This window comes from Engystomops pustulosus, chromosome 4, assembly GCF_040894005.1.
Source record: "Engystomops pustulosus chromosome 4, aEngPut4.maternal, whole genome shotgun sequence".
NCBI lineage: Eukaryota > Metazoa > Chordata > Amphibia > Anura > Leptodactylidae > Engystomops > Engystomops pustulosus.
Window position 1 is genome coordinate 70,734,275 of NC_092414.1, and position 16,437 is coordinate 70,750,711.

The 16,437-nt window shown below is 43.1% G+C and overlaps 1 protein-coding gene across 1 annotated transcript in view; it reads left to right on the plus strand.

The window, feature by feature from the left end:
* Window positions 1-16,437, plus strand: part of AFAP1L1 (actin filament associated protein 1 like 1) — a 60,008-nt gene that overhangs the window by 36,300 nt on the left and 7,271 nt on the right. The window contains exons 4-15 of the mRNA XM_072146198.1: window positions 976-1,164; window positions 1,921-2,019; window positions 3,537-3,748; window positions 4,517-4,696; window positions 5,683-5,763; window positions 7,061-7,151; window positions 7,804-7,956; window positions 9,051-9,262; window positions 9,589-9,734; window positions 9,830-9,896; window positions 10,031-10,145; window positions 10,669-10,833. Of these exons, the coding sequence (XP_072002299.1) occupies window positions 976-1,164; window positions 1,921-2,019; window positions 3,537-3,748; window positions 4,517-4,696; window positions 5,683-5,763; window positions 7,061-7,151; window positions 7,804-7,956; window positions 9,051-9,262; window positions 9,589-9,734; window positions 9,830-9,896; window positions 10,031-10,145; window positions 10,669-10,833 (1,710 nt within the window). The remainder of the gene's footprint in view (window positions 1-975; window positions 1,165-1,920; window positions 2,020-3,536; window positions 3,749-4,516; window positions 4,697-5,682; window positions 5,764-7,060; window positions 7,152-7,803; window positions 7,957-9,050; window positions 9,263-9,588; window positions 9,735-9,829; window positions 9,897-10,030; window positions 10,146-10,668; window positions 10,834-16,437) is intronic.

Sequence of the window (16,437 nt, forward strand, 5' to 3'; positions counted from 1 at the left end):
TCCAATTCACATACAGTTTGATTTCATAAAATTCCTGGAAAGCAGACACCATTGCCTATAGAAGCAGTCATCTTCTTATTAAAGGGATATCTTTCCGCAATTTTCACCATACAAAGCGCAGTATTAGTTGGCACTGCAGCCCTGGAGAATTGTGTAGTCATACAATAGCTGTGTAGTAGACAGACTGTGAAAACTCAAGTTATGATTTTCAATTGCTCTGGTCGGAAGAGCTTTCTGCCCGACACCTCTCCCCTCTGCAACAAGTAGGAGTTCAGGATTTTGGTTGGATGCTTATAGCAGAAGGGTGAGACTCTCAAACCGTTCATTGCAAAAAGCAGAAAGCTCTTCAGGTGTACGCCTGGTGCAAGAGTTCACTTTTCACAGTCTTGCTGCTACTTACCTAGTGCTGTCTGCAGTTTATTAAACCATTATTTATTATGGTTTAAGCTTCAGATCCTTAAAGGGGTTACTTTGTTCCAAAAAAAGTTACATACCAGTCGGCAGATTTGTGTGAAGAGGCAGTGCACTATTTCGGGAACAAAACAGCCATATTTTTTTTTACTGGAAAACCACTTACACATCTGCCATGATAGTATTTATTAACCCTACCCTAGGACAAACTGAATTGTAGCATCCTCTTACTGCACTTCAGCCCTGTCAGTAAATAGAGCTATTTAGTAACTTTTACAATGAGACCACCCTAACGCATGCATCAGTGACGTCCCGGTGTGTGACTCATTCTTGTTAAATCTTCCTGACAAACCCCTACATTGTCATTCACTAACTTTAAGAGATCCACAAGTCTTATATTCAGGAAACTCTTCTTTACAATGTGCGTAGTTCTATATGATTGGACACAGTTAACTACATTACTGGAAAATATTTGCTTTGGAGGTTATGCTCTGTAAATATAAATATTTTATTGACAGTATAGCGGAGTGATTGACAAGATGAGATTTTGTTTTCCTTTTATAGACTGTGATCTGCAAGAATTACGGGATATGCAGGATGACTATAAAGAAATAGAAGGTCAATCCACCCCACCCCCACCTCCACCTTGCATCCCACCACCACCATTACCAACTACTCCCCCACCTGAAGATTATTATGAGGAGGCAGTACCACTAGGACCGGGAAAGTCCACAGAGTATATCACCTCTCGCAGTAAGTGATTTTCATCATATTGCAGCTGACACATTATAGCCAGTTTCCTACTCCAACCATAGTATAGCACCACTGCACTCAGATGGTGGGGATGTTGTAACCCTACAGATTACCAATTAGCATTGGACCATTGGGCGGTGGAAGTTCAGGTCCAAAAACCCTTTTAGAGTAACCTATGGTAAGTCTATGCTATTAATGCCATATCTATATTCCAGTGATGGGAGCATTAATTGGCAACTAATGTCTTATACAGCTAACTAAATATTAAAGGAAATATACTATAAAAATCAATGGTATAAGTTGCAGCACAGAGGGGCTCTGGTAAGACCCCAAAGCCCTTATGGCTTGTTATCATAATTTTAAAAGTTGATTTTAGAAGGAAGGAGGATAACAAATATAAGAATATTACCACAGTCACAGTGTCTTGATCTATGAGTAAGTGCCCCTGGTTTTTCATGCTTGATTCTTGATTTCCTTTAATGCAGTTAGTTTTCATGTCTCACAATTTGGGAAAACAGTTTCCGAGAAGAGACGCTCTGAAAATTACAATGATTGCTTAAGTGTTTGCCACTGTGTAGCCATGGAAAGGAATACTATGACCCAGCAGTTACTGCACCTAAATACATATATGTATTTTATGTAGACACCAAAAAGCTTCCTTACAACCATAGTATGAATGCACAGATATAAAGAGGCTTTTGGGGTTGTGGTTTTGGGCTGTTCTCATTTAATTGTTTAACTTTATATTTTCAACAGATAGCTCCAGTCCTCCAAATTCCATAGAAGACGGATATTATGAAGAAGCAGATAATAACTATCCTCTTACACAGATCAATGGAGAGCAGAAACACTCCTGTAAGTGGAGCTCAACATTGCAGACTGTACTGTGCATAAAGAGAAGTATAACAACTAGGTGGCTGGCCCATCCTAATAAGTGCTCCACGGGAAGATGGGAGGCATAACACAAGTAGTTAAGAGAATTTGTGACCCTCTCTTGACCAGTTTTGCCACGCATCGCCTTTATTGATAGTGCCACTTTTCTAGTGAACCTATAACTACAGATTTCCTCTAGAACAGTACAGTATGTTCACTATATATGAGAGCTGGAAGGTTCTTTTTTATATTATAGTCTAGTCTAATCTAATCTTTTATAGATATTAACAAGTATAAAAACATTGCGCAAGATACCCATGGAGAAACCGTTAAAGGGGTTGGCCACTTTACCTCATGCTTTTTGTAAAGTGTTTGTAAGTGTGGGAGTAGGCTATAAGGTACTTTACCAATATACATCCATTCAAAGTTCTGTATCTAACTATGCATTTGCAATTGCCCTGCAAGGAGATACTGGCAGGGCAATTGTTCAGGGACAGTTAGATATCACATGACCCTCCATCTGCAGCCATTTTATGAGCAGGAATGTCTGGCTGATGAGGTAAAAGACAGAATGCTTTATTTCACATATCAGGAAAGGAAACACTTTTAATAGATGTATATGGATAAATGACCTATTTTCCTATCCCCCACAGTTACAAACACATTACAAAAAACATGAGGTAAGATGGCCAACACCTTCAATGTAGGAAAATGATGGCGATGTTTAATGAGATTTTTTTTTAGAAGGCAGTGAAGAGTGTTCCCACAGCTAACACATAGAGAATTTGGCTTGGTTAGAAGTAGCACAGCATTATGTTTAAAAATATCCAAACAGAAAATGTTTCTTTAAAAAGTGAACTATGGCGTTCGGTGGTGAGAAATTGTATAGTTCTGCTGCTATGTGCTGAAGAGAACATACAGCTTGCATGAAGAGAGTAATGCTTTATGTGATATTTATGACACATACACACATTCTCACCAGTTACATTGTAACATAATGGGGCACATTTACTTACCCGGTCCGAGGAGTTCCCCGAAAGTGCATTGTCCAACCACTATGCCCCAATTCACTAAGATTGTGCACCCAATATCCTGCATGTGTTGCTTCCCCACTCAGGTCCACCGTCTTCTTCCTGACGCATGTAAGTGCATTGTCTTGCGATACAATTTGAAAGTTAAATCCTGCGCCCAGTCCGAATCCGTCAAAACGTCGAATGGCACACTTCCCAATTTTTGTTGCATGAAAACTAGAACAGATGCGCCACAATTCGATCGCGCAAACCCGTGTTAAATACCTGTCAAATCCCTAAAACAGCGAACAAATCGACGAAAGTGTGATCCGCGACCCTTAGTAAATAAGCCCCATTCTGTCTCTTTCTTATGCTGGTGGACATTTATGAAATCGTTAACCCAGAATTTTGACTTTGAATAGAATTTGAACATTTAAAGTCACTTTACCCTTCATGTAATTGAGTGTCTTTTCATATGTTTGTATACAGATAATGAATCTGATGGATTAAGCAGTTCCTATGAGTCTTATGATGAGGAAGATGAAGAAGGTAAAGCCCAGCGTCAGATGCACCAGTGGCCTTCACAGGAATCCTCCCTGCACCTTGTACGAGACAGTAGAATCTGCGCTTTTCTCCTGCGGAAGAAACGCTTTGGCCAGTGGGCCAAGCAGCTTACACTCATTAGAGACAACAAGTTATTGGTAAGAAAATGAGTTGTGTCATTCATTTCCAGGGTACAATCCTCAAGTCAAGTAAAAGTAAAACAAATAGAGTGATATTGTAAGCGTAGGAAGGAAGGAAGGAGGATATATTACATCCCTCAATATCAAAATATTGCCGCAGCCAGAAAGGATTTCCTGCATCCACATTTTACTGGCCAAATATATGGAAATAAGCTCTGACAGTGAGACTGTCAACTAGTTGTGCTGGGGAGGTCACTCAACAGCCCTAGTTATTCTACAGGCTCAGTGATGGGAACATTTACTGTCATTTGTAGTGTCAGTGTTCCTGTCTAACACATGGAAGCTGTTACATTTCACCATGTGGTTCTACATGACATAGAGTCAACTCTTCATGCCGCACATTTATAGGAAATCTGCTGTGAACACTGAACGGAAGAATCTATTATACATTATGTTAGAACTTGGCCCCAAAATCTAGACCTGAGGGACTACTATGGATGTTTTACAGCTACAGCTGTGTCCACCTTACCATAGCCTGCAGTTGGCAATAACTTCAATTTATCATGAAACCAATTTTATATAATACATAACGTTCCAACAGAATGGTTAACAGGCATCAGTTTGGAACACAAACACTGGGTTGCCACACAAAGAGAAATATTACTTTCTGGCACAATCTTGAAACAGTAGTAACTTGATAAGTTGATAATCTCTGGACTGAACATATTCAGCCACAAAGGTAATAAAAACCTTATACTGTATTTCTGATAATGTTTCTCGTTACAGTGTTACAAGAGCTCCAAAGACCAGAATCCTCACTTGGAGATACCCTTACCCCTGTGCGGTGTCATTTATGTTCCCAAGGATGGGAGACGTAAGAAGCATGAGCTGCGATTCTGTCTACCTAATTCTGAGCTTCTGGTATTAGCAGTTCAGAGTCAGGAACAGGCTGAAGAATGGATGAGGGTAAGAACAATTATAAACATAGTTCTGACTTTGAATTGTGCACCATAAATATGATAACATATTCCAAGATAATCTCTTTGAAGACACATATACACATTCGGACAGCTGCCCATGATGCTGCAGAAATTCATTTAATACATAGAACCTCATACATGATTGGTCATGATGAAATTCAATAGGAGGAATTTATCATCATGCAACTTTTTAAAGAAAGTGCTAACTCTTTCTAAGGCACCTACTGCTGTGGGAGTCAATTTTTGTGATTTTGTCCATGTTGATAAATCTGGCTACATAAACTTTCCAAAAAGGGACCCAAAAAGTTGCATGTGCCCTATTTTGTAGCTTTTTGGAGTCATAAAAATTTAGATGGCGAGCCTGAATGCTGAAAGCAGTTGGTTTCACAGACTAGTAGCCTAATATTTATGAGCTTTAACATTGTTATGGACATTTCCCTTTTTCATTGGACTTCCTCATATTACTCTTGTTTTAGTCTACATTTCTAAAAAATACCAAAGAGCAAATACTGCATTTAGTGGGAAGACACTGCGTGATTTTAGATGCCCAGATCTGTAATGTCACAATACAATTTAGCCCTACACCTTTAGCATTGAAATGATTGGCACAATGGAGATGCAAATTTTAGACTTTTCTATTTAATACAATATTGATATGTTTTGAAATGAAATCCCTGCTAAAAGTTGTATACATGATTAATTATACTCTGAACCGTAAAAAATACCAAAGAGCAAATACTGCATTTAGTGGGAAGACACTGCGTGATTTTAGATGCCCAGATCTGTAATGTCACAATACAATTTAGCCCTACACCTTTAGCATTGAAATGATTGGCACAATGGAGATGCAAATTTTAGACTTTTCTATTTAATACAATATTGATATGTTTTGAAATGAAATCCCTGCTAAAAGTTGTATACATGATTAATTATACTCTGAACCGTATTCTTCATCCTGCTGCATTTATATAGGTTATTAGAGAGGCCAGCAGCCCAACCACAATCCAGCCACTGGCATCGCCGTCACTGCGGCATAAACTAGACCTGGACAAGGTGAGATATGCACTTCTTTTATGTTTCAGTCTGAGAGCAGCCAGAGGTCAAGTTTTACCAGTAGTCTTTATCTATGACTTATGAAGAGAATTAGTGGATAGACGGACAGAAAAGAGTAATAGCACTATACAGGGATGTAAGAGAATATACCATAGAACTTTAATATTTGAGTAATACAGTTAATTACCGAAGATGTGGCAAGTCCTCTTTAATGTAGCATACAATGCGGCTTTGTTTCGTTAAACAGGAATCCATTAGACTCAATACAATTGTAACAGACTATTATGATAAGGATAAGTTTTGTTTGACTTTTGCCATTGGATAGAAACAAGAATTTTTCAGAAGTGTTTTCCACTGAACACCTATCTTAGATATTAGATCAGCTCCCCCACAAACAGTTGTTATAAGAGAATGCAGCGTTTACATGAGGATTGACTGCGGATTCTTCAAGGACTTCCAAGCACAGAGCAATACATGGTATAGTGGCTTTGCTCCGTTCAGAAATTCAGGACTGATCAATAAATGAGCCATGTGACTGTTGGATGTGACATTACACGCTTGGTGAGCAGAACAAGCACTAATGGGAGTGATGTGACGGCTTCAAACAGCTCATCAAAGGGGCGCTAGGTGTCAGAGTGTCAGAACTAGGCCACTCTGATACTGATGACATATCCTAAAGAAAGGTGAAAAAGTGCTGGAATACTCCTTCATATTAACCTCTACATTCCCCTACAAGTCTCCTGATAATTGCGGTTGCAGCTTCGGCGATTCAGTTGACGAGTCACACAGTGTCACTCCTGAACTTTACACCAATAGCACATCACTGTGAAGGTCAGATAATGATGTACCTAATGAGATGCCACCACTAAGACTTGTGATAGACGCAGCTGGTATCCTGCATGACTAGACACCAGAAGAGACAAAACCGTAGTGTGAGTAATAGTGCGACTTGTGTAGGGAAAGGATGATAAACATACATTAAAGAAAATCTACAATTAAAATCAAGCATGATAATCCAGGGACCCTTACTAGACACTGTCATAGTGGTAATCTTCTTATTTTTGTTATCCATGGCCTCCTAAAATTGACTTTTAGATTATGCTAATGAGTCTGAAGGGCTCCAGGGGTTGTTACACTGTGTAGGAACACTTGGAAATGAGAGCAACAGTCTGTAAAGCTACACCCCCTGACCAGAGCCCAACAGATTACCACAGTTACAGTGCCTGGATGTATGAGTAAGGGTCCCTGGTTTATCATGATTTCAGCCTGTAATCTGTTCCCTTATTATTGTTTTCAGAGACTATCCCATGACAAAACATCTGATTCAGACAGTGCTGCCAATGGTGACAACAGCTCCCCCAGCAGTGGAAAAGAGAGCAGGGACAATGGTGAGTACTGAAATTATGAGTTCAAAAGATTTTCTTGTATTATCACCCTGTGATTATTTTAGATAAACTTGTTCATATGTCCTATACAATACTAAATGTAAGTTTTAAAGGAAACCTACCACTTGAAGTGGCAGGTTTCAGATGGGAATACCGAGCACCAGCTCAGGGTGAGCTGGTGCCGGAGCTTATTTTTGTTAGTGTTTTAAACCGCTGTATTGCGGTTTAAAACACTTTTTAAACTTTATAGCCGGCGCAGGGAGGTACGCGCTCGGCGCTTACCATGCGCGCGACCGTGCGCGCGGCTACATAGGAAGTGAAGGAGAGCCGCGCGCATGGTAAGCGCCAAGCGCGTACCTCCCTGCGCCGGCTATAAAGTTTAAAAAGTGTTTTAAACTGCAATACAGTGGTTTAAAACAGTAACAAAAATAAGCTCCGGCACCAGCTCAGCCTGAGCTGGTGCTCGGTATTTCCATCTGAAACCTGCCACTTCAAGTGGTAGGTTTCCTTTAAGCTCTGAAAGTTTACATTGGAAATTACTAGGATTGAGTATTCTCTATTGTCATCAACTGAAATTCCATTTTTTGGAATGGAGATTCATCATGTTGTATTGACTATAGGTACAAATATTAACATGCATTCATTTTGCCTTTAGCAAAGTGTCGGAGAACAGGTCTGGCTGACCTAAAAGGCTCTATGAGCCGAGCTGCAGGGAAGAAAATTACAAGGATAATAAGTTTCTCGAAAAAGAAGCAGTCAGCTGAGGAGCAGCACACCTCATCTACAGATGAAGATGTCCCCTGCTGTGGTAGGTGACAGTATACTAGGAGAAAGGGCTGCTTTCTCCATATAAAAAAAATATATATATATAAAAATGTGATCCTTTATTCCATATTAAAGTGTAATGTTTCAGTTACAAAACCTTCCTCAGCATGTAACTGAAACCTCCCACTTTAATATGAAATAAAGGATCATGTTTTTACTTTACGGACTTTGGATTGTGTATTAAAAATTGTGTATTAAAGATTCCTGGCCAAGGATTCCATGGCTTAGCACCCACTCTGCTTGAGACTTTCATTATATATATCATATATATATACATATATTTATATGCATTCTCATCTTATGAAGTGTAAATTGAATTTACAGCACTATGTAATAATACAAACAGATGGAACTTTTGGTTATACATGGGGATGTCTTGCTACAAAGGCTACAGATAAAATTATAAAACTGTATTAGAATCAGTGAAGCTACATCTTATTTAAGGAGTTGGCCACCACTATTAACAAACTTTACCAGGATAAGTACAAGACCCTAATAGGGTCAGTCATATTGTACTTGCATGCTTGTAGCAGTACTTGGGCTTTCTGTGTCTCAATTGCTTTTGGTGGATGAAGGTTGCCGTGCATTTATGACAGTATCTGGATGTCATGTGCATAAAGTAATAACTGCATAAAGCCTTGAGTCCTACTGCAAGTGGGTCACGTGATCCGCAGCTTCTTGTACTAAAGTAAATGTAAAGTTTATTAGGAGCCAACTCCTTTAAAGGCGTTTTCCCAAAAACTAAAGTTAGGCCCTATCCAAGGGTTAGAGCCTAACTTGCTGATTGCCGTTCCTCAGACTAATGGAGCAGACGGCCGTGCATGACGGTTCTGCTCCATTAATCTCTATGGAGCTGATGGGGATTGTGCTCAGCAATGGTCCCCTCGTTTTTGCAGTCTGTGGGGGTCTCAGCACTGAGAGCCTAACTGATCAGAAAGTTAGGCCCTATCCCGTGTATAGGCACTAACTTAAGTTTGTTGAAAATCCCCTTTAAGGAATGCAAAGAGTGGTGAAAATCCCTAATGGAAAGGATATACACAACTTTTTTCATATTTTTCTCTCTTCTGTCTGCCATAGGCTCCCTTAATGTGCTTGTGAATCAGTGCTGGAAGGAGCGTTGGTGCCGGCTGAAGGGGCAGACTCTTTATTTTCACAAAGACCGTAATGATCTCAGGACTCATGTTAATTCTATTGCTTTGCGTGGCTGTGAAGTATCACCAGGATTTGGACCTAAGCATCCATTTGCTTTCCGGATACTACGTCAAAATCAAGAAATCTCTGTTTTGGAGGTATATTGCCTTTTTGTATTTTTATGTGAATAGTAAAAATAAAAACATACATAAAAAGATATGAAATCTGCTCATAACTTCAACCGTATTAACATAAGCCAGTTATATACATAGTGTTGATCGGTATACTGTTTTATTTACCACCATGGTCAGCTCCATTTTATGAATTCTACATAGTAAATCAGGACCCAGTTTCAGGTTTTGTATTAAACAGAGTTTTCCTGTGAGATTAGAGTTTATTGCGTGCAATTTACCAGATCAGATAATTCATTAAAACACAAGTTTACGTCTATGTAAAAAATATATATTTTCACTTCTTTTTACAGGCCAGCAGTTATGAAGAAATGGGTCGATGGCTGGGTCTTCTACTTGCTCAAACAGGCTCAAAAACCAGACCCGAGGCCCTGCACTATGATTATGTAGATGTGGAAACAATAGCCAATATAGTGACTGCTGTTCGACACTCTTTCATGTGAGTTATTATGGGGAAACCTGAAGTCTGAAGGCTACAAGTGTATGGCTAATGAATTGGTTGTACTAACAATATATATGAATCCTAAATTTCAGGTGGGCAAAATCCTCCCATAGTGGCAGCAGTGACTCTCAAGTGTATGATGATGTGGCCTATGAAAAGGTATATGAAAGCTGAGTTGTTGAAACCTTATAGAGTGTTTCCTGCAAAATATGTGTTTTTGGTAGTTGACAGTATTCTTTATAGTGACCAGCAGTGGGAGCCAAGATACTTTATTTTCTCCATTATTGTTTTAGGTTGAAGACCCAAAACGCACACAGGGAGGAACACAAGTGAAACGCCATGCCTCCTCCTGCAGTGAGAAATCCCGCAGGTTGGACCCTGAAGTTAAAGTCAAACGCCATGCTTCAAGTAAGAGCTACACATTAAAAGCTATTAAATTTGTATCATATTAAACTTTGGTATACAGGTGACTGCAAACACAATAATGAATAATGCTAAATCTAAAAAAAAAGGATGAGGATTATCTGAAGCTAAAGACACAAAGGCTGCAGTTGCACCACTGAAAGATGCTGTACATTGAAAATGTACATTATAAGTTTCTGAAAATGAACATATTTTATTGGTAGGACTTATTAATAAAGCTGTAAGACTGGAGTTGTACAGGGGCGGGATTCCCTAATTTAAGATTTCTGTTTCTCAGCAATTATCAAGTTGTAAGGTCTGGGTATGTTTGCGGATAAGGCCCTCAGTACGTTTGTACATTTACTTTCATATGCATATATACTTATGCCTCACCATTAGCCAGAACTTGATCCTAAGTAGTGGTTATCAAAGTAAGAGAACAGCAAAAAGTACCAAACAATAGCGGATAAGGTTAGAATAAATTCCAATGTTTACCTTTATAAAAAGCCTTATATAAACTCTTTTCCAGATGCCAACCAGTACAAATATGGTAAAACCAGAGCGGAGGAGGATGCACGCAAGTTTGTGAAAGAGAAAGAACGTCTGGAAAAAGAGAAAGAAGTGATTAGAAACAAGTTGGTAGCTCTAAGAAAAGAAAGAAGAGAGCTAAAAGAGATGCTGAAGAACAGCACAGGTAAGTTAAGAGACAAATGAAATGCAAAGCATTATTTAACAAGGAAGCAACCTGAAGACACCAAAAAGTCTCACCTCTACTATTGCAAATCATATTAATAGTTTCTCAAAAGAAACGAACGCCATTCGTAGTCCATAAATATGAGTGTGTATGGAATACCATATTTGTTTAAGCATACTACTTGTAGATCATGATTAGAGATGAGCGAACACTAAAATGCTCGGGTACTCGTTATTCGAGACGAACTTTTCCCGATGCTCGAGTGCTCGTCTCGAATAACGAACCCCATTGAAGTCAATGGGAGACTCGAGCATTTTTCAAGGGGACCAAGGCTCTGCACAGGGAAGCTTGGCCAAACACCTGGGAACCTCAGAAAAGGATGGAAACACCACGGAAATGGACAGGAAACAGCAGGGGCAGCATGCATGGATGCCTCTGAGGCTGCCTAATCGCACCATTATGCCAAAATTATGGGCAACAGCATGGCCATGACAGAGTGACAGAATGAAGCTAGATAGCATCTAAAACATCCAATAATTGACCCTGACACTATAGGGGACGGCATGCAGAGGCAGCGGCAGCAGGCTAGAGAGTGTCATGGCGACATACCCTAAATGGACTCAGGCTTCAAACCAATGGGTGGCAGAGAGGAACCAAAGGAGGTGAGCAAGAAGCGCTCAAATAATATCGGTACATGATAAAAGTTTGCCAGTATATTTTGTGGATTACACAGCAGGGTGGCGACAAAGTTAACATGGAAGCCATGAAAACAACCCAAAATTCTGCCTGACACAGCTCGTTTGATAAGGGGACCATGTATGGAGGCAGTGAACTAGTAGTAGATTAAAGGTGCTGCAGTTAAAACTATGTTAGTTGGATCTTGGCATGGAGCTGGCGCTCCGCTGCCAGGCGAGCTTTCGCCAATCCAAGCCCCTGTCTATAGGCTACTCCCCAAACAGCACTTCTAAGAACCTTTTGTATAAGATCAAGTGTAGTAGCGTTCTTATAAGTTTAGGATATGGCGGGTGAGGGGAATGTAAACAGATGCGCAAGAAGCGCTGAAATAATATCCCTAAATGGTAAAAGTTTGCAAGTATATTTTGTGGATTACACAGCAGGGTGGCGACAAAGTTAACAACTTTGATGTGGAATGCCCTGTAATAGCTCTTGGGCGGTGTGCCTTTTATCGCCTAGGCTCAGCAGTTTCAGCACCGCCTGCTGTCGCTTAGCGACGGCACTGCTGCTGTGCCTAGAGCTACCGACTGATGGCGCCATGCCCACGGATGGTAATTCGGAGGAGGAGGAGGTGGAGGAGGGGTGGGAGGAGGTATAGTAGGCCTTTGAGACCTGGACCGAGGTAGGCCCCGCAATTCTCTGCGTCGGCAGTATATGACCAGCCCCAGGGTCAGACTCGGTCCCAGCCTGCACCAAGTTAAGTGTAGTAGCGTTCTTATAAGTTTGGGATATGGCGGGTGAGGGGAATGTAAACAGATGCGCAAGAAGCGCATGATGCGCATGGAGCTGGCGTTCCGCTGCCAGGCGAGCTTTCGCCAATCCAAGCCCCTGTCTCTAGGCTACTCCCCAAACAGCACTTCTAAGAACCTTTTGTATAAGATCAAGTGTAGTAGCGTTCTTATAAGTTTAGGATATGCCGGGTGAGGGGAATGTAAACAGATGCGCAAGAAGCGCTGAAATAATATCCCTAAATGGTAAAAGTTTGCCAGTATATTTTGTGGATAACACAGCAGGGTGGCGACAAAGTTAACAACTTTGATGTGGAATCCATGAAAACAACCCAAATTTCTGCCTGACACACCTCGTTTGATAAAGGGACGATGTATGGAGGCAGCTATATGGACGACTTTTGGAGGTAGCAATGGAGACAACGTGTGGAGGCTGCTATGGAGACAATTTAATTTGGATAGTGCCTGTATGTGGCAGTCCCAAACATTTTTCAAACCAGAGGAGCAGGTAGGTGGCCCTCCAGTAAAATGGGATAGATTGAGTGCCTGTATGTGGCAGTCCCAAAAATGTTTCAAACCAGAGGAGCAGGTAGGTGGCCCTCCAGTAAAATGGAATAGATTGAGTGCCTGTATGTGGCAGTCCCAAAAATTCTTCAAACCAGAGGAGCAGGTAGGTGGCCCTCCAGTAAAATGGAATAGATTGAGTGCCTGTATGTGGCAGTCCCAAAAATTGTTCAAACCAGAGGAGCAGGTAGGTGGCCCTGCAGTAAAATGGAATAGATTGAGTGCCTGTATGTGGCAGTCCCAAAAATTGTTCAAACCAGAGGAGCAGGTAGGTGGCCCTGCAGTAAAATGGAATAGATTGAGTGCCTGTATGTGGCAGTCCCAAAAATGTTTCAAACCAGAGGAGCAGGTAGGTGGCCCTCCAGTAAAATGGAATAGATTGAGTGCCTGTATGTGGCAGTCCCAAAAATTGTTCAAACCAGAGGAGCAGGTAGGTGGCCCTGCAGTAAAATGGAATAGATTGAGTGCCTGTATGTGGCAGTCCCAAAAATGTTTCAAACCAGAGGAGCAGGTAGGTGGCCCTCCAGTAAAATGGAATAGATTGAGTGCCTGTATGTGGCAGTCCCAAAAATTGTTCAAACCAGAGGAGCAGGTAGGTGGCCCTGCAGTAAAATGGAATAGATTGAGTGCCTGTATGTGGCAGTCCCAAAAATGTTTCAAACCAGAGGAGCAGGTAGGTGGCCCTCCAGTAAAATGGAATAGATTGAGTGCCTGTATGTGGCAGTCCCAAAAATTGTTCAAACCAGAGGAGCAGGTAGGTGGCCCTGCAGTAAAATGGAATAGATTGAGTGCCTGTATGTGGCAGTCCCAAAAATGTTTCAAACCAGAGGAGCAGGTAGGTGGCCCTCCAGTAAAATGGAATAGATTGAGTGCCTGTATGTGGCAGTCCCAAAAATTGTTCAAACCAGAGGAGCAGGTAGGTGGCCCTGCAGTAAAATGGAATAGATTGAGTGCCTGTATGTGGCAGTCCCAAAAATGTTTCAAACCAAAGGAGCAGGTAGGTGGCCCTCCAGTAAAATGGAATAGATTGAGTGCCTGTATGTGGCAGTCCCAAAAATTTTTTAAAACAGAGGACCGGGTAGGTGGCCCTCCAGAAAAATGGAATAGATTGAGTGCCTGTATGTGGCACTCACAAAAATTGTTTCAAACAGAGGACCGGGTAGGTGGCCCTCCAGAAAAATTAAATGCATGAAGTACTATAGCAAGAGCCAGTGGGCCCTGTCAAAAAATAGCCATTTTCCTCTGCTTTACTGTACAAAGAGGAGGAGAAGGAGGAAAATGAGGAGGAGGAGGAGGAGTGGATCAATTATTCAGGTTGAGCTTCCTTCACCTGGTGGAGATTGGAAATTCTGAGAAATCCAGCCTTTATTCATTTTAATAAGCGTCAGCCTGTCAGCGCTGTCAGTCGACAGGCGTGTACGCTTATCGGTGATGATGCCACCAGCTGCACTGAAAACCCGCTCGGACAAGACGCTAGCGGCAGGGCAGGCAAGAACCTCCAAGGCGTACAGCGCCAGTTCGTGCCACATGTCCAGCTTTGAAACCCAGTAGTTGTAGGGAGCTGTGTGATCATTTAGGACGATGGTATGGTCAGCTACGTACTCCCTCACCATCTTTCTGTAAAGATCAGCCCTACTCTGCCGAGACTGGGGACAGGTGACAGTGTCTTGCTGGGGTGACATAAAGCTGGCAAAAGCCTTGTAAAGCGTACCCTTGCCAGTGCTGGACAAGCTGCCTGCTCGCCTACTCTCCCTCGCTACTTGTCCCGCAGAACTACGCACTCTGCCGCTAGCGCTGTCAGAAGGGAAATACTGTTTCAGCTTGTGCACCAGGGCCTGCTGGTATTCATGCATTCTCACACTCCTTTCCTCTCCAGGGATGAGAGTGGGAAGATTTTGCTTGTACCGTGGGTCCAGGAGAGTGAACACCCAGTAATCGGTGCTGGAATAAATTCTTTGAACGCGAGGGTCACGGGATAGGCAGCCTAGCATGAAATCTGCCATATGCGCCAGAGTACCAACGCGTAAGAATTCACTCCCCTCACTGGCCTGACTGTCCATTTCCTCCTCCTCCAACTCCTCCAACTCCTCTTCTTCTGCCCATACACGCTGAACAGTGAAGGACTCAACAATGGTCCCCTCTTGTGTCTCGCCAACATTCTCCTCCTCTTCCTCCTCATCCTCCTCCACCTCCACCTCCTCCGATATGCGCTGAGAAACAGACCTCAGGGTGCTTTGGCTATCAACAAGGGAATATTCTTCCCCCGTCTCTTGTGACGAGCGCAAAGCTTCCGACTTCATGCTGACCAGAGAGTTTTTCAACAGGCCAAGCAGCGGGATGGTGAGGCTGATGATGGCGGCATCGCCACTGACCATCTGTGTTGACTCCTCAAAGTTACTCAGCACCTGACAGATATCAGACATCCACGTCCACTCCTCATTGTAGACTTGAGGAAGCTGACTGACCTGACTACCAGTTCTGGTGGAAGTTGACATCTGGCAGTCTACAATCGCTCTGCGCTGCTGGTAAACTCTGGATAACATGGTCAGTGTTGAATTCCACCTCGTGGGCACGTCGCACAACAGTCGGTGAGCGGGCAGTTGGAGGCGGCGCTGCGCTGCCCTGAGAGTGGCAGCATCTGGGCTGGACTTCCTGAAATGCGCACAGATGCGGCGCACCTTCGTGAGCAAATCAGACAGATTGGGGTATGTCTTGAGGAAACGCTGCACTATCAGATTTAACACATGGGCCAGGCATGTCTGCCGAGTTGCAGAGCCGCCACCAGGTTACGGCCGTTGTCACACACAACCATTCCCGGCTTGAGGTTCAGCGGTGCCAGCCACAGATCAGTCTGCGCCGTGATGCCCTGTAATAGCTCTTGGGCGGTGTGCCTTTTGTCGCCTAGGCTCAGCAGTTTGAGCACCGCCTGCTGTCGCTTAGCGACGGCACTGCTGCTGTGCCTAGAGCTACCGACTGATGGCGCCGTGCCCACGGATGGTAGTTCGGAGGAGGAGGTGGAGGAGGGGTGGGAGGAGGAGGAGGCATAGTAGGCCTGAAACACCTGGACCGAGGTAGGCCCCGCAATCCTCGGCGTCGGCAGTATATGAGCAGCCCCAGGGTCAGACTCGGTCCCAGCCTCCACCAAGTTAACCCAATGTGCCGTCAGCGATATATAGTGGCCCTGCCCGGCAGCACTCGTCCACGTGTCCGTGGTCAGGTGGACCTTGTCAGAAACGGCGTTGGTCAGGGCACGGATGATGTTGTCTGACACGTGCTGGTGCAGGGCTGGGACGGCACATCGGGAAAAGTAGTGGCGGCTGGGGACCGAATACCGAGGGGCGGCCGCCGCCATGAGGTTGCGAAAGGCCTCGGTCTCTACTAGCCTATAGGGCAGCATCTCCAGGCTAAGCAATCTGGAGATGTGCACATTAAGGGCTTGGGCGTGCGGGTGGGTTGCACTATATTTGCGTTTCCGCTCCAGCGTCTGGGGTATGGAGATCTGAACGCTGGTGGATGCTGTGGAGGATCGTGGAGGCGACGATGGGGTTTTTGTGCCAGGGTCCTGGGCAGGGGGCTG